The sequence below is a fragment of the Serinus canaria genome, chromosome 15 (assembly GCF_022539315.1).
Source record: "Serinus canaria isolate serCan28SL12 chromosome 15, serCan2020, whole genome shotgun sequence".
NCBI lineage: Eukaryota > Metazoa > Chordata > Aves > Passeriformes > Fringillidae > Serinus > Serinus canaria.
In genome coordinates this window covers 4,050,814-4,067,732 of record NC_066329.1, presented here as the reverse complement: position 1 = coordinate 4,067,732, position 16,919 = coordinate 4,050,814, and the positions used below count along the sequence as shown (strand labels likewise).

General features: G+C 57.8%; 2 protein-coding genes across 2 annotated transcripts in view; both read left to right on the top strand.

Moving 5' to 3' along the window:
• Positions 1-6,793, top strand: part of SRRM4 (serine/arginine repetitive matrix 4) — a 44,004-nt gene extending 37,211 nt beyond the window's left edge. Inside the window, exons 10-13 of the mRNA XM_018916506.3 lie at positions 1,029-1,241; positions 1,476-1,586; positions 2,626-2,772; positions 3,364-6,793. Coding sequence (XP_018772051.2) covers positions 1,029-1,241; positions 1,476-1,586; positions 2,626-2,772; positions 3,364-3,604 — 712 coding nt within the window. The 3' untranslated portion in view covers positions 3,605-6,793. The remainder of the gene's footprint in view (positions 1-1,028; positions 1,242-1,475; positions 1,587-2,625; positions 2,773-3,363) is intronic.
• Positions 6,794-11,517: 4,724 nt separating this feature from the next.
• Positions 11,518-15,083, top strand: HSPB8 (heat shock protein family B (small) member 8). The gene is made up of 3 exons (XM_050980544.1): positions 11,518-12,350; positions 13,383-13,446; positions 14,356-15,083. The coding sequence occupies exons 1-3, from the start codon at positions 11,972-11,974 to the stop codon at positions 14,513-14,515; spliced, it is 603 nt and encodes a 200-aa protein (XP_050836501.1). The 5' UTR covers positions 11,518-11,971; the 3' UTR covers positions 14,516-15,083.
• Positions 15,084-16,919: the final 1,836 nt, after the last annotated feature.

Below are 16,919 nucleotides of genomic sequence, written 5' to 3'. Positions count from 1 at the left end.
ACAGTGTCAAGAGAGCCTCTCCTGCCTGTGGGGAGCACAGGGAGGGGCAAGCACTTGGCTGGCTGCAGGATAACACACAGCAGCTCTGCACTGGGGCCACAGGGCATCCAACCGCCACCCAGTGCCACAGGTCATCTTCAGGAGAGGGAAGTAGCTGCCAGCCTCCGTCACCGCCTCCCATTCCTGGGTTTTTGCCAGGGGATGTTGGGAATGGGGGCACTGAAGCCTGGTGGCTGGTACCCAGGCCTGTGCTCAGGCACTGGTTGGAGGGAGCTCTTCCAGCTCAGGCCCTTGGGTTCTAAAGGCTGGAAGTTAGAGCCAGGACATGGTTTGGAGCACTGAATGTGACAGGAGGCAGTGAAGGAAATGGGTTTTAGTAAGAACAAGCCTCATTTTTCAGTCAGAGGGTAAAATTTTAGGTCTGTCTGTACTTTTCACGTGGTGACTCCAGTGGGGTAACTCTGCCTTCACATGGGTGGAGCTGGGATTGCAGCTGGCCCTGGCTGCTGGGAGGCTGCCTGGCTGCTGGGCTCTGACCCCAGTTCACTCCAGAGCACTTCTGGAAGAGGAGGAATTCACTCAGCTGTCCAAAGGCAACAGGACAGGCCTGCTCAGTGCCCACTGATGCTGTTCCACTGCCAGGCTGGAGCACAGCCCTTGCCCTGCCATGCTCTGCCCTTTCCAGGCTCCAGAACTTTACTTCACTCCCTGCCCAGGAGCAGCACTGCTTGCTGGCCCGACCAGGCTCTGCCAGCCTGACAACTCTGGCGTGTTGGGCATGGGGCAGATGAGCTGCTGCTTGTGCCACAGTGCTCTTCCACACCTCCCTGGCAGAGCCTGGAGGGTGAGCTCTTCGATTCTGACACACTCACATGGGGTCTTCTGCAACAGCAGCCTGGGAAGCTGAGAGGTCCTTTTCACCTCCAGATAGGGAATGGAATGATAGGAATATTTGCTGGAGCATGCTGCTCCCCTCAGCCAGGGGGTTCAGCCACTGCTTCAAGAAGTATCCAAATGTCTGTTGACAGAGCGTGCCTACCCTCATGTCTGGGCTCCTCGGAGGAGAAGAAGCGAGCCTTGCAGCCCTCGGCAGCGCGCAGCTCCCCACGCAGGCCTGGCTCCCGCAGCGCCTCCCGCAGCAGCACGGGCCGCTCCTCCCCCGGCTCCAGCCGCTCCCGCTCCTCGCACCACAGGGCCTCTCCCAGCTCCTCCCGAAGCAGGTCCTGCTCCTCGGGAAAGAGGTAAGGCCAGCTGGAACGGCTGTCTCTGTGACCCGGGGCAGTGGCTAGTTCTTGCCAGCCGGCAGGCTCCTTGCAGGGGGAGGTGTAAGAGTTTGTGATCCACAAATGGCCACGCAGAGCTGGGCCGAGACCCTGGAGAATGGAACATCTCTTCCCCCTCGTCATTTGGAGTGGTCTGGTACAGCCTCACCCTCCAGCATCTTTAATGCTTTTATGTTTCTTTCCTGTCTTCAGGTCTTCCTCACGTTCCCCCAGCTATTCCTCCAAATCCTGCAAAAAAAGTCCTGGGAGTAGAAGTTCAAGGCCTCGCCGGAGCCCCAGTTACTCCCGCTACAGCCGTAGCAGGTACAGTGTCTACTTGTGGCACCTGCTGTCCACTCATTGGTACCTGCTGCCCCACACTTTCCCCTGCCTCCATCACTGTCATGCTGCTGTGAGTGGGGGCAGAGCCCGAGGCTCCAGCTGGCCCCTGCAGCAGGGCTGCAGCCCCTGTCAGACAGGGATCTGGTTGCAGCAGGGAAAGACACTCTACTTTTGAAAGTCACAGCTCTTAGAAAGAGTTGTCAGGCCCGGGGAAGGGCCCCTGCTGTGAGGGCAGATGCCGAATACCCTGAGGCTGGTACTCACAGCCTTGCAGGGCAGAGAGAAAGGCAGTCCAGGCACCTCTACTCCCTCCACACACCATAGGAAACAGTCTCACAGTTCAACCCTAGAGATGCATTTGGCAGGTTTTCCTGGTAGCACCTGTGCTGCTATGAACATTTTGCAGCCTCAAAATCGTACATTGCCAAGGTCGATTCTTGCAGGCTTTGACAATCCCTGTGCTGGTGAGGAGAACACTTCCTGCATGCAGGGATCAGGCAGGCCCTTGACCTGTAGCGTGTTGCTTTGCAGATGGCACAGAGTGAGCAGGGTGTATGAAATCAGCCACGCTGCACAGAAGGGCCTGTGCTGACGTGTATGGGAATTTAACAAAAGAGAAAACCATAGCAACACCGGCACTCCTTCTGGCGAGGCTTGCGGAGCCCTGCAGGGCTACCAGGCCCTCAGCTCACGTGGGGCCTGCTGGCAGGGCTGTTCCTGCCAGCTCCATCAGCACGGCCAGCAAGAGCTAAATACAGACTGCACCCATCGACACAGCTCCCTGGAAGCCATCTTAGCTTGGCACTGCAAAACCACTGGAACCCCTGGACACAATTAGTGGTGCCAGTCTCTTTGTCCAGCTGTGTGAGCTCTCAGAGGTGACACCACCAGAGCGCTTAGAGTTGTCCCTTTTGGAGCTGAGCATCCTCTGCCCATCTGTGCCTTCGTAGGTCGTTGTCTGTCCATCCCTGACCCATGCCCAAGCCCCTGCAGTGACAGTCCCCCTGCTGTGCCTCCGCAGGGACCGCGAGCGGGAGCACAAGTACAGCTCCAGCGAGAAGGAGTCGCACCGGGACCGGCAGCGGCAGCGGCGGCGCCGCTCCTATTCCCCCCTGAGGAAACGCCGGAGAGACTCTCCCAGCCACCTCGAAGCTCGGCGCATCACAAGGCAAGGGGATGCTGTCCCATCCTTTGGAGACAGGCTCAGCTGGCACTCCCCGGGGGGGTGGGGGCTGTCCTTGGGTCCCAGCCCTTGCCAGAGGAGGTTTCTCCAGGAGACCGAGTTCCCTGAGCCTGATCAGCAGGCCCTTCCACCCCTCCTCTAGAGCTTGGGGATTTCCCGCTGGAGGCAGAGGGAGGATGGAGAGGGTCTCAGTTTACAATAGCTGCAGGGAAAAAAGAAGATGAAGTCAGAGCAGGGACTCAGGTGCCAAGAGCATTCCCTCACAGGCTTCCTATTTCACCCTGCCCTGTGGTAGATGTCCCACAATGGAGAGAGTCAACTATTGACTCTACCCTTCATGCAGAGGGCTCTTTGGAACATCATCAAGTAGAGCCCTGCAGACTGAGATTTCCCCAGGGCTGTGGGGGTGGGTGGTTTGAATCCCAAGGCCTGTCAGCTACCTGATCTCTTTTTCCTTTTAAACAAACAGAATCACATTTTTGGGAGTATTGACCAGAGTGAACAGTGCTTTTTGGAGATTTTGGCAGTAAGTCTGCCCTTGTGCTGCTGGTAACCCGCATCTCTCTCTCCCCACAGTGCCCGCAAACGCCCCATCCCCTACTACCGTCCCAGCCCCTCCTCCTCCAGCAGCGCCGGCAGCTATTCCTCCTGGTACAGCAGCTTCAGCCGCTCCCCGAGCCGCAGCCGCAGCTACTCCAGCTACCGGACGAGCCGGAGCCGAAGCTGGAGCAGCAGCCGGAGCTCGGGCCTCAGGAGCAGCCGCAGCAGGAGCAGGAGCTATGACTCAGGAGCCAGCTCCGACAGCCTGCGTCGTTAGGGAGTGCCACTGCTGGCTGACACCGGGTGCCGGCGTCACCGCCACATTCCTGGCATTCTCCGCTTCCTTCCCACCTACCTGGCCATCGATAGCAATCATCCCCGATACTGACGCGGTGGCATTGCCGGGTCCCCCTTCCCCGGTTCGGAGTAAGAGCCCTGGAGCGCCTGGTGCAGCCCCTCCGCCCCAGCGCGGAGCGGGTGGGTCAGTCCCAGCTCCCCAGGCCAGGCTGGAAGAAGGGTCGGTGCTTTAGAAAGGGTCTGTCACGACAGACCTGCTCCATCCTCCCCGATGCTCCCATCTCCCCATTGCTACTGCTCTCCAAAGCACTACCAGCAGGTCCAAAGGAAAGAACTCTGCTCCTTGCTCTTCTGACAAACCAGGAACCAACAATTTAACTTCTGCTGGAGAGACAGACCCAGTTGGGGAGGAGTTTGCTGGAAAGCTTCGGTGACAGGTGGGGGGATGGCTGTCTCCACCAAGGCAAATACCAGGTCCTTTGGGTCTCTCCTCCAGAGCTGCTGCCCACTCTGCAAAGAAAATATTTATTTTTTGCCAGTCAGCCAGTCCCTGCTATAAATAGAAGGCTAGAAATCCCTCCCAATGTACTTCCTGGGGAAAAAAATGGCTCTTTGCTCTTTCTCCTGCCCTTTCCTACCAGGTAGCAGTGTTGTTTTATCCCCCCAGCACTGAATTGCTTACAAACCCCCTGCTGAGGTCTGAAGCAGACCTGGGGCTGGTGGGGTACAAGGCAGAGGGGAGGTGGTGCTGTGCTGTGCACTGAGGGTCAGGCCATGCAGGAGAGACAGGGGCCATGGGCTTCTCCTCATGGAGAACAGGTTGGGTTTAGGATCTTCAGGGAGCATTGCCCTTGGAGTGTGTTGCTGGTGGGACCAGAGGGAGGTGCAGTTGTGGGGTGCAGTCAGAACACACAGGGTTAAAAGGGCATTGCAAGAGCCAGAGAACCCCAATTCCCCTTCCTCAAAACATGCAGCAGTTTGAGGCAGGATTCCAGGCAATCATTCCTCCTTGAGCCCCTCTGGCTGCCCTGGGGCAGGGTCAGCAGCACAGTTGCAGGGCCAGTGCCGGGCTGCAGCAGGATGCACTGGTGCCCCAGTTTGTTACTGGGAGGCTGGAGCAGTGCAGGGGGACAGGAAGGGCCCCCCACTAATTGCCTGTTTTGCCAGGGAGCCACAGGCTGCCCTGGGCCCTGGGGTTTTGTCTCCCTGCCAGCCCAGCTGCCTGCGCAATTACTGTGTTTTGCTGGGTAACAAAGGCTTCTCCCAGCACAGGCTGAACTGGTGCTGAGGAGTTTATTTCTCTTACAACACCTGGGTGCTTAGAGACGCTAATTTGGGCTTAAGATTTCCCTCCCTCCCTTTTTCCATCCCCTCCCCTTCCATCCTGCATGATTATTAACGAGTTTGGGCTTAATGAGTCAAGGAGGTGTGTGTTGTTTAAGTGTTACAGAAAAGGGCTGAGTGCAGCCACCATCTGCAGGAGGAGAGGGGCTAGAAGGGAATGCAACCCACCCCCCAGCCCCCATCTACAGAATTACCTACAGGCCCCTGGCAGCTGGAAAAGGGACAAAGCAGCAAGGGGAGGAAGGCTGAGTGCCAGGAGCTGCTGTGGTGGAACTGGATGATCGCCTCAGCAAGCCTATAAATCTGTTATCTGTAGGAAAGTACAGCAGCGCAGGCAGGGATTCAATCTGGGTGGTACAGGAGGAAGTTTTATGTCAGGGACTCTTTCCCAGGAGCTTTCCTGGTGCTGGTCCCCCTTGTCCTGTGCCTTCAATGGCCAAAGCTCCCCCTTTTCCCAGACCCTCATCCCTCACCTTGCTTACTGCAGGCAATGTGAGGATGAGGGGGATGAGGCAGAGAGCTGGGCATTGGTGTGGTTGGTGGCTTAGTGGGAATGGGTCCATCTCTGGAAAGACTTTTCTAGGATACAGAGAAGTGCTCCTGGTAGGGCTGAGCAAATGCTCCAGGGATCAAAGACAGGATGCCACTACCTTCCCTCCTGTGCTGGCCCCAGCAGCAGCCCCTTGGCCACCTTCTGCAGCAAACTCCCTCTCAAAAGGGCTGAAAACCTCATGCTTCTTCCCCAAAGAGTCTCTCCCAGTTCGATGCTGAAATGCCCCATCCTTCTGCTCCCTGGGAAGATCCAAAGGCAGTGATGGGAACCCAGACCTCCCCAGCTCTACCAGTGTTTCAGGAGCAGCCTCCTGCCCCTTGGCACCCCGTAACGCACACGCGGAGCTGCAGCGAGCCCAAAGAGCCAAAACCAGGAAAGGAAAGAAGAGGGGCAACTGGTGTAAATACCAAACTCACACTGACTGGAATCCTTGTGGCTGGGAACAGATTTTGGAAGCACCACACCAGGGTTGGCAGCATCCACCCCGTGTGGGTCAGGAGATGATCCCAAGGGTTGTGTGGGGCAGCTCCTGCACTCATCCAGCTGATCCCTCCATCAAGGACTGCCTCTGCCTGCACAGTCCGTGGCAGCTAAATGCTCCTGGGGTTTCCCAAGCAGACTTGCAATGGAGTAAACCTCTCAAATTTATTTATTTATTTATTTATTTATTTATTTAATATTATTGTTATTCTATTTTTAATTGTATGTCAGAATGGACCAGTATTTATTTATCCTATTTTATCTTTTTTTTCTAACGTTAAGTTATTTTTGGATCTGTTTGTTTGTTCAAATGTATCCATGCCGCCGGTCTCGTGTAAAGGTTTACAGCTGTGGCCCCTCTCAGTGAGGTGGCCGGAGGAGTGACAGTCACTCCTGCTGCCACCGTGTCCCTGTGCGCTCTCACGGGACGGACGAAGGAACGCAGGGCAGAGCTGCGTGTTTTCACGTTGGAATCTCGGGTTTCTCATTAGATTTGTGCAGGAATGCGATGGGTGTGACCACAGAAACGGGTCTAGGACGTGTCGGAGGTGACGGCGAGGGTCTGCCGGCCGGCCGAGCCGGGGTGTTGGTGGTGCCACCAGCGAAGTGTCGCCTGCGCGGGCGCCGGCCGGGTGCCAGCTGGCCCCGCGCTGTTTGCCTTGGCTCCGCCGCCTGCGCTCAGCCCGAAACCCGCCTGCTCCGCGCAGCCACCGCCGCTTTCCCTGGGAGGATGCCGTCGCCAGGACTCCCCTGCCGTGTTTATCCCTGCGCGCTGACCCACCCATGGGAAAACAAAAGAGATGAGACTGTGAGAAAGCGATCCCTGCGGAAGGTCCTTGCAAAATCCAGCCACTGGTGACGGATCTGATCAAGGCTGCGTGTGTGTGTATGTGCACATGTGCATATACATGTGAGTTTCCCTCGGTGTTATTTATTTTTTAACTTATTTAATATTTTTAGTACAAGCTTTAGTACACCCTTCCTGTTAGTGGACAGACGGGGTTTCTGTGGGTTTGTGTGAAGCTGTGAGTTTTTCTGTCTCTGTGCCTTTTGCCAGTGCTTTTTAAAATTTTTTTAAGGTGTTTCTCTCATTCACTGCTTATATGGATTTTTGCTCTGCATCCAACATCTCAGATTGCTGCAGGTGCTGTCTGCAAAGAGCAGATTCACCTGGAGGAAAGGCAGCTTGGTCATTTTGGTGTTGGTGAATTGCTGCTGTGGTCAGACACACAAGGGGTGTTCAGGGCTGGCCACAACATCAGGATAGTATCTGGGCTGGTTTTTGGGAGCCCTGTCTCACATTCAAAGGCTCTTTCCCAGATGATTTTGAATCATCCCACAAGCACCCCAGCTGCCTTTCCCTGGCAGGGCCCATGTCACAGCACTCACTCCCAAATGTCTCCTTGACCCTGGAGCCATCAACTCTCCCCATTCACTGGACCTGCCCTGGCTCTGGGTTTGTCCCCTCTGGGAGGCTTGTCCCACCTGTCCCAACCCCATATTCCAGAAAATCCAACACCATTTCTGCAGGTTTGCTGGGAAGCAAAGATAAGGGATGTTTCAAAGCACTGTTCTGTTCTTTCTTCATTGGTTGCAGCACTTGGCTGAGCTTTGCTTTATGTTAACTGCAATTTTCTCGATGTTTCTGTTGTTTTGGGGACTGAATTTGTACCAAACTTGTCTGCAACAGCCAATCACTGTTATTTTGCTATGCATTGTACATATATTGAACAGGCTGAGAGGACTTGGCCTCTGTTTAATATTTATTTCTTCTATTTATTGAGCATTACTTTAAAAAAAGCTATTTGGGTCGTGCTGTTGGGTCCACGAAGACAGGAGCCTTTGAAGTGTTGCCAGATATGTTGGAGATAGGAAGGCAGATTTGGCTCATTTGGACCTCACCACCAGTATTTAGAGAGGAACCTCGTTGTGATGGAGATGGGCAAGGCAGGGGAAAACTCTCCATTTCCTTGAAGCAGCTTCTGATGACAAGTGACATCCCCCTGGAAAGGAGTGGGGAATTCAGGGGTGACAGACCAGCTCTGGTGGAGGAATAACCCTGCTGCTCTTCCTCTGCCATGTGACATAGGGCTGCCATCACCAAAAATCCCTGGAGTTCTCTGATCTCTCACTGCTCGTCCCCTCTTCCCTCTGGAGGTTGGGGACACTTGTCACCCTTTGCATCAGTGATGAGGAAGGGACTAGGATGGAAGTGACTGGCCGTGGTCTCCACCAGGAAGCAAGGATGTCCACCCTGCCCCATCCTGAGACCCTCGTGCTGTGTCCTGCTTTGCCCCCTTCCCCAGGCTTTGTGCCAGTAGCTTTTCCCTGGTGTGAGCTCAGTAGCTAGCAGGGCTGAGAGGCTTCCCCTGCTGTGTCCAACACAAGCAGAGCTTGCTGCAGGCATCCTCCCCCAGCTTTGAGAAGAGCATGAGATGTGCTAAAAATCCCACCCTGCCCCAGCATCGCTCCCACCAAGGCTGCAGCCACTGCTCTGCTCACCCGGGGAGGTGTTTGTGCTCCTGGGGCAGAGCTGCCTGTGCTGCTGCAGTGTGGACACAGCTCCAGTGTCAGCCAGTGAGTGCCAGTGCTGGGCTGTTCCCACAGAGCTGGCCCAGAGCTGCTGGGTGCTCAGCCTCAGGCTCTTGGGGTATTTGAGAAAGGGGCAGGTTCAGGTGCCAAGGGAAAGCTTTGCTCCTTAGTGTCCAGTGGGGTTTTATTACCTCTTCACCAGAGAATAAATAATTCTCATCACTTTGCTGCTACCTGGCGGTTTGCACATGACTGGGAGGGTCTCCAACACAATAGTGTCATGGTTAAGGACCCCAGCTTTTGGGTTATTGCCTAGAGAACAACACCCTCACCAGCCCAGGGCAGCTCTCCACATTTAAAACCCAGGGAATGAGCAGAAGATGTAGAACAAAAGCCCAGACATGAGAAAAGCCACAGGGGAAATGGTGTCTCTGTTCTCTGCCTGTTGGTTGATTCCACCCCCAATGACACCGGCACATCTCTTTGTTTGAGTTCACTGTAAAGCTCCCCTTGCTCTCCATCCACATGTGTTCTGTATCCTTTAGTCTTCCTGGGTGTTTGAGTTGTTAGCCTGGTTAGAAAAAGGTTCCAATAAAGGTTTGGACAGTATTTCCTTTGCATCATGTTCCTTTTGCATACAAGTGCGTGCGGTGGGATATTTCGGGTTGTTTCAGCTGCTCTGCAGGGAAGGACATGTGCCTCCACTCCCAGCTGCTGAGGCCTGGCTCCTCAGGGCACTGGCTGAAGCAAAAAAAAAGTTGTGGGCTAGTATTTCTGGCAGGTCTCCTTTCCCTGCTGGGCCAGGCTCCTGCTGCCCTCTGCCAGGCCCTTTGGATCCCCCCACCCTGTTCAGGCACTGGGAGTCCAAGCCAGAAATGCATCCATCTGTCCCTGGAGGTCACACTGGGCTCACCGGTGCTCTCCTCAGGGCTGTGCCCTTCCCTTCCTGCACAGCCCTTGCTCCAAGGCCTGCACAGAGTTCCCATGCCACAGGGTCCTGCCATTGTCACCTTCTGGGCAGGAGCTGGGGGCAGTGGGGACTCTCCAGCACCCTGAAGTCCCCCAGGGGAGCAGCAGCACTGGGCCGTATCCCTGTGCTCCTCAACAGGGCTCAGATGGGCACACAGGAAAGGTCTGGCCATGGCACAGGCTGCTCGTGGGGACACGGGGCAGCATCCCCAGGTCACTCGGAGGAGAAGGGGGGCTGCAAGGGCACTTCATGCTTCCCAGAGCTGATGTCGTGGGGTGGCTGGGCAGTGGGAGGCAGCCCGGGAGAATTGGAATGACAACAGGAGCTAAATTGGGATGGCCCAGAGAGGGTGAGAGCAGGCGGGAGGAGGGGACGTGTGACTAATGGGGATGAACAAGGCGACATAAAGAATTCCTGGCCGGGGAGGGAGGATGGCCTGGAGCTATGTGGGAAATGTGGGATGGGGGATGTTATGAGGCTCCTGGAAACACGGCAGGATCGGCAGGATCGTGGGACTGCCTGAAACCACCTCGGGGCTTGTCCCTCTCACCCCGTGCGCTGCTGTTTGCCCAAGGGGGTGGCAGGGCTGGGGGCTGGGGCGATCCTGCTCCCCAGCCGAGCTGAGATGTGCCCAGCTGAGCTCAGGCTGTGTGTCACAGTGACCCCCAGGACTGTCCCCGTACTATCACCCACTGACACCAGGAGTCCTCAGGCAGGCACAGGCAGCCGGGCAGGACAAGGGAATGGAGGGGGATGCTCAGTCCCTCCACCAGCAGCTGCCTCCCCGCACCAGGAGTACTCAGCTGGCACCTGTGACCTCCTCGGGCACCTGCAGACACCCCTTCGGACCCCAAGGAGACCCCTGTGATGTCCAGGGGTCTCCATGCACGGGGGGCAGCTCCCCATCCCCAGCATGATTAATGCCATGGAGTGACCAGCGGCTGCATCCCTGAGCGGCCTGTGCTGCATTAAAGCCTTCCTGCTGCAATTACTTCCACAGAGTCCATTAGAAAAATTGCAGATGCTGGAGAGAGGGAGCATGATGCAGAGCCAGGATGCGGCATGAGGAAGTGGCTCCGTCGCCAACGTCACCCTCATTGATCACATCCCATCCTCCAGCACAGCCCGCTGCCCACCGGAGCCGTGCCCGGATGGCCTCCATGGGGACCCCGTCCCTGCCAGCCGTTCCCCCGCCTGTGGCCGGGCTCGGGGCCGTGTCTCCCGGCGGATGCTGGCTGGCAGCTCCCCCTCCAATGCTGCTGCCGCGCCCCTTCCCACAGCTCGCAGCCCGCTCCCGCCGCTGCCCTGTAATTACCGGCCCGGCCGCGGCTGTGATTAACGCCTCGCCCTGCCCGCACCGCGATTGCGGCAGGGCCGGGGCATGCGGCGGGGCCAGGAGGAGGAGGAGGAGGAGGAGGCAGGTGCTGAGCAGCGCCGTGAGCGCCCTGCTGCTGCCCGGGGTCCGTCTCCTTCCTGCAGTTCGGGGATGCTTCTCCGGGCCCAGCTGGTGAAGATGGCCAGAGAAGCAGTGCTGGAGAGGCTCAGCCTGTGCCCCTGTCCCAAACACTCCCCGCACACCCACCCGCGGGGTCCCACTGCCGGGGGTGCCAGCAGTGACCCATTTCTCGGCACAGCGGTGCCGTGGGGACACGTGGCTTTACAGTGAGGGGAGCAGCTTGCTCAGCCCCACCGCGGTATTTTTAACAGGTGACAGCGGGGTGAAAGCAGCCGGCCCTGAGTGAGCTTGGGGCTATTTTGGGCGGGCAGAGCAGCAGGAGGGGGCGGCAGGGGCTGGGGCAGCTGCCGAAGCGCCGTGGCCCCGTGGCAGCCGGGATCCTCGGGCCAGCAGGAGAGGTCAGCTGCCACTGCCCAAATTCTCCTCGGCTGTTTCATCTTCTCCAAAATACTCGGCTGACAGGGCAGGACTTGCAAAACACACACCCCCCTCCTCCGAAATCCGTATAAATAGTACTCGCCCAACGGCTGGAAGGTTAGAGAAGTTTCTGGGCTCCAGGCTCTGGCATTTATTGCAGCTCTCACCCAGGAGCAGCAGGGAAAGTTGCACATAAAGTGCTGGAGAGTGAGAAGTGAGAGAGAAGCTTTTTAATCTCAGGATATTTGGGTTTATTTTTTTTTTTTCTCTCTCCTGACAAGAAGTTTTATTTTCCTCTCCCCAGTCCTGGGATTGCAGCCAGACAGGAAGCGTTTTCTCGCGGCCAGAGAGCTCCCTCCGTCCTTCCTGCGCTCCTCCAGCTCCCGGTGATTCAGCCCGAATTGATTTTCTCCTCATCCTTCACCTGGTGCCGGGAAGGAGGGACCGTCCCCGCGCACCCGCGTCCCACCCGGGGTGGATGCGTCTCCTCCGGGACCGGCTCCCGGGGGAAGTTTGCAGCCAGGAGCAGCCACACAGAGGCTGAGGCTCCGTGTGAGAGCCCCGGGGAGACGCTCAGAGCCCTCCGAAAGAAGCCATGGCCGATAGCCAGATGCCCTTCTCCTGCCATTATCCCGGCAGGCGCAGCCTCCGCGACCCTTTCCGGGAGCCCGGCCTGACCTCGCGCCTGCTGGACGATGACTTCGGCTTGTCGCCCTTCCCCGGGGATCTGACGGCGGACTGGCCCGACTGGGCTCGGCCCCGGCTCACCACCACCTGGCCGGGCCCCCTGCGCGCCGGCCTGGGCCGCACGCCCCCCATGGCCCCCGCCTACGGCACCCACTTCGGGGGGTACCCCGAGAGCCGCAGCCCCGCGCCCTTCCCCCGCGAGCCCTGGAAGGTGTGTGTCAACGTGCACAGCTTCAAACCCGAGGAGCTGACGGTCAAAACCAAGGATGGCTACGTCGAGGTGTCAGGTGAGAGCCAAGGCACTGGGGAGGTGGCACTGCCAGCTCCAGGAATCGCTGCAAAATGCCAAAATCGCCTTTGTTTTAAGGCGGCGGCAGAACCCCCTGCTTGGGAGCAGGGGAGGGCTGCAGCAGGGCTTTGGGGCATCTCCAGAGGCAGTTTGGGTTCACGGGGGGGATCTGGCTCACAAGCCATGGTGGTTTGCTGCCAGAATGAGAAAGGACACGTGTCCTTTGGGGTAAATCTCCCTGCTTTCTGCCCTGGCTGGCAGCACCCTGAGCCAGCAGCCAAGAGGGGCCCCAGCTCTGCTCGGTTAATTATAGCCAGGGTGAGGTCGGCTCGGAGGGAGATTCCCTTTAAAGGGGCCGAGGGAGAGGCTGGGAGGAAAGGAGCAGCTGCTCACAGCCCCCAGCCCAGCCCGGCTGAGTCGGCCAGAAACGCGTCCCTGAAAAGTCAATGTCGGGAACAGTGGGTGTGGGGTCCAGCACTTGTGGGGTGCCCATGACTGCCCTCGGTGTCCCATCAGGCTGACACTGACATTCCCCATTGTCTCTGGGTCCTCCGGGCTGGGATCACCAGGGAGGGCTGGGGGCTGCCACCTGACACAGCCCTGAGTGTTTGTTTGGAGCTCACTGCAGCACAGGGGGAAGCCACAGGTCAGGGGGGTCCAGGCAGCCTCTGCCTGATGCTCCAGGTACAGGGACCCCCAGCCTGACAGAGGGGTGGAAAGGAGCCCATCCTTGGGAGCGAGGCCAAGGGGGATGCTGCCACCTACAATGGTTTCATTATTTGTTTATTTTCTTAAGCCCCAGCTCTTGGCAGCCTGTGCGACCCCAGTTTTCCACTGGAAATGTGGCTGTGCTGTGTCTAGCATCTCCTGCCCCACATGGAGAGGCTTCCTGAGCCCTCCCCAGAGGAAGAGTTTTTGCTGGGGCAGGGAAACAGCTGCTCGGAAAACTCCTGTTTGGTTTAGTTGTTGTTGTTTGTTGGGGAAAAAATAATGGTAAGATGCTGATGTGGGGTGTTGGCCTTCCCTGCAGGCAAACACGAGGAGCAGCAGGTGGAAGGAGGGATCGTCTCCAAGAACTTCACCAAGAAAATCCAGTAGGTACCGGTCGGCCCGGCCGAGCTCTGCCAGTCCCCGTGCCCCAGCTCACACACGCAGGGACTGTTTCTACCCCAAAATCTGCCCTTCTGCAGCACCTGCCCGGCCGGGCCGGGCCACAGAGTGATTTCCCAAGGGAAGGGAAGGAGGACGAGGCCTTTTTTGAGGCGCTCAGTCAGTCTTCTTCATGCCCGGGGCTGCGTCTGGGGCCGGGGACAGGAGGGGAGCGGGGAGGAGGCGTCCCCGGGGAGCAGCGGGGCACGGCGGGCGGGCTCCACCGCCGGCCCCGGAGCACATCCCGGCATATCCCCGCATCTCCATGATGTCAGTGAGATCGCTATCGCGGTGACTCACCCGCGGCTCGCTTTGGCAACAACAACCGCAAAGGCGAGCCCCGACCGATGTGGGGGGCAGATCCCACCCGCGGGGCTCGCACGGTTAACAGGGAAAAGCATCAAAGCCCAGGGCATGGGAAGGGTTTCCTCGGCTGGCAGCAGCTCGGCTTTGCTTTTCCACCCTGGAGGAGCCCTGTGCATCCCGAACTCCCACGGGAACGCTGGGGCGAGCCCCGCTCGCTGCTGCTGGGCGCTCGGGCTCCTTTTACGGGCAAGGCTGGCGGCTGACGCGGGCTGCGCCGGCCGGGATTTACTCCTGCCCCGCGCGGCACAAGCGGCGCTGACATCCCGTCAAACACATCTGCCGCGGAGATTAAACAGAGCTCCCGCGGGGGCCAGGCCGGCCAGGAGCCCGCTCGAAATATCCCCCGCACATTCCCAGGCGCTCCAGTAATAACAGGGGCTTTGCCGGGGCGCCGGGACTGCTGCCTCGGCACCGCTGGGGGTCCAAGGGTGGGGATCCGCCCGGGATGCTGCATCCTAACCCACGGCGTCTTTCCTGCCCCCCTGCAGGCTGCCCTACGAGGTGGATCCCATCACGGTGTTCGCCTCCTTGTCCCCGGAGGGGCTGCTGATCATCGAGGCGCCCCAGATCCCCCCCTACCAGCAGTACGGCGAGGGCAGCAGCGGCAGCGAGATCCCCGTCGAGAGCCAGGAGGCCACCTGCACCTGAGCAGCCACCCGCGGCACCCCCGTCCCTTGTCCCCTTCCCCCGCTCCCCGGTCCCTGCGGCGCGGCGTCCTGACAGCCTCGGGCAAGGGTGACGGGTGCCGCTCGCAGGGATGGCAGCACCCGCCACCCCAGCTGAGAGCCGGGGCACACACCGGGTGCCAGGCCACCGCCCCTGAGGGCTCCTAGCGCTCTGAGGTGCCGGTAGAGATTTTGTGCCCACGGGGCCAAGCAGAAAGGATGCTCCTCCTTATGGGTATTGTTTGTTCCGAGTCGCTCGGATGGGATATTTATAACGATAGCAAAAAAAGGGCCTGTTTTTTTTCTTTAAAATTGACATGGAAATCTGTAGCTCTGTGTCTTTCCTCCTCCATGAGTTGTTTGTTTTTTTTTTTTTAAACTACATCTCTGCGAAGGACACGCGTCTGGCGGCGTGGCCTCCATCCACGGTCTGCGTGCTTTGAACGTTGGTTTGGGGTTTTGGTGTTGGTTTTTTTTTTTTCCTTATTTCCAAAGAGAATTTGTGCTTTTACTTGTCAGACCTGAGGAATAAAACCCAGTTGATGTTCTTAGCCTCTGCTTGTCTCGGCTGAGCCGGTGGGGCGGGCGTAGGGCTGCGGGAGGGTGGTGGGGACAAGGGGAATGTCACCGTGTGCCACCTCCCAGCTTGGCACAGGTCACCCCCATGAAGGCAAGGATGAGAGAGATGTGTGGGATGCCTGCACTGATGGGGGAATTCCAAGTTCCAGCTCACACTGAGCTGGGGAGGCATCAGGCCTGGCAAGGACCATGGGCTCATCCCGGCCTCAGCCCCTCAGCGGGATGAAAATGTTCCTCCTGCTTGGGAATGCTAAACCAGGCTGTGAGATGGGAAGGTTGGGTTTGCCCCATCCCACCTCCATCCCACCATGCCAGCTCCCCACCTGCAGCTCCACAGGGAAGCACTTCCCAGAGGAATGGCAAATGGTGTCTGCTGGGTTCTGGGCACAGCCTTGAAACCATTCCTGGGGGCAAAGCCCCATTTGCAAACCCACTGCAGGGCCTGGGCTTAGCAAAGCCCAGCTGCTGAGGGAGGAAATTTTCCATCAATCTGTGCAGCACCTGGGCCAGGCACCCAGTTTTCCATGTCACCAGGACCTCAGAGTTAAAAATACAGCCTCACATGTTCACTCTGGCTCCTTTGGGAGGTGGTTACCAACAACACCCACCACGTGCTGCCAGCCCTGGCCCAGCACTGTGTGCCACCAGGTCCAGGTCGTGCAGGGGAACCTGGGCACTCTCACCCAGCTGTGCAGATTATATTTCACTTCCAGCAGCTGCTCCAGAGCTGGGACCCCGGCCTGGATGGTGCAGAGCACAGCCAGCCCCAAGCTCAGCCTCTCTGGCTGTGCCAGGCAGGGCTGTGAGCACAGCAATTTTTATGAATAAAATATAATCCCCGAAATGTGATACCCACACCGGCATGGAACGCCAAAAAGTCATGAGTCACAGCTCCAGCCCTGTGTCCTTGTGCCACTTGGAGCCGTCAGGCCCTGTGGGTGACACCTCCCCAGCACAAACTGTCCTTCCTCTTCCTCACCCCTTCAGAGAGTTATTTTTGTCAGACTTTAGAAGAAATATCCCCAGGCCCAACCTCATTTTTTTTCCCCTTTCACAGAAGGATCCCAGGGGTTCCTGGGGACACACTCAGGCCCAGCACCCTGGCTGGATGTCCCTGCCCCCATATCCTGGCCCTGCACCCCTGTCTGGCACAGGATGGTTCCCTGAGCAGGGCTGCAGGTGCAGGGGACCAGCTGTGACTCCATGGGGAGCTGCCAGGGGGGAATGAGCCACAGGTGAGCCACTCTGCCATCCCAGGGTATTTGGGGAGGGCCCCAGGCTGATGCAACACCAGCGTTGGGACAAAGGGAGCTCCAGGCTCTGCTCTGGGGCTGCTGCATTCACACAACAGCTCCTGCTCTTGTTCCTGCTGATCCTGCAGTTTGGGGGTGAGTTTTGTTTTTCTTTAATAGCTTTTTGCTTTATTTGGTTCTGCTTTCTGATGAATTCCTTAATAGAGTCTTATAAAAGCTGTTGTCAGCTGCATTAGCAATAATTTCCTAATGGCTGGGGTTGGCACTGGCAATTAGCACTAAGGACCTCTTCCATGGGCAGCGTGCTTGGGCCTGTGCAGACAGCAGCTCCCCAAGCTCTTGGATGGTCTGGAGCATCACATCCTAATGAAATAATTGTAACTGGAGATCCCGAGGCTCTTCTCAAGTATGATCTGATTATCCCTGCAAAGGAGGTTTTAAACAAGCAATCCCTGGTGGTGTTTCTGCAAATGCAAAAATTGGTTTGGAAAGGCTGGGGCACTTCTGCACCTGCCTCTCCCCTCCGTGTCTGAGGAGAGGGGGTGGGATCTGTGC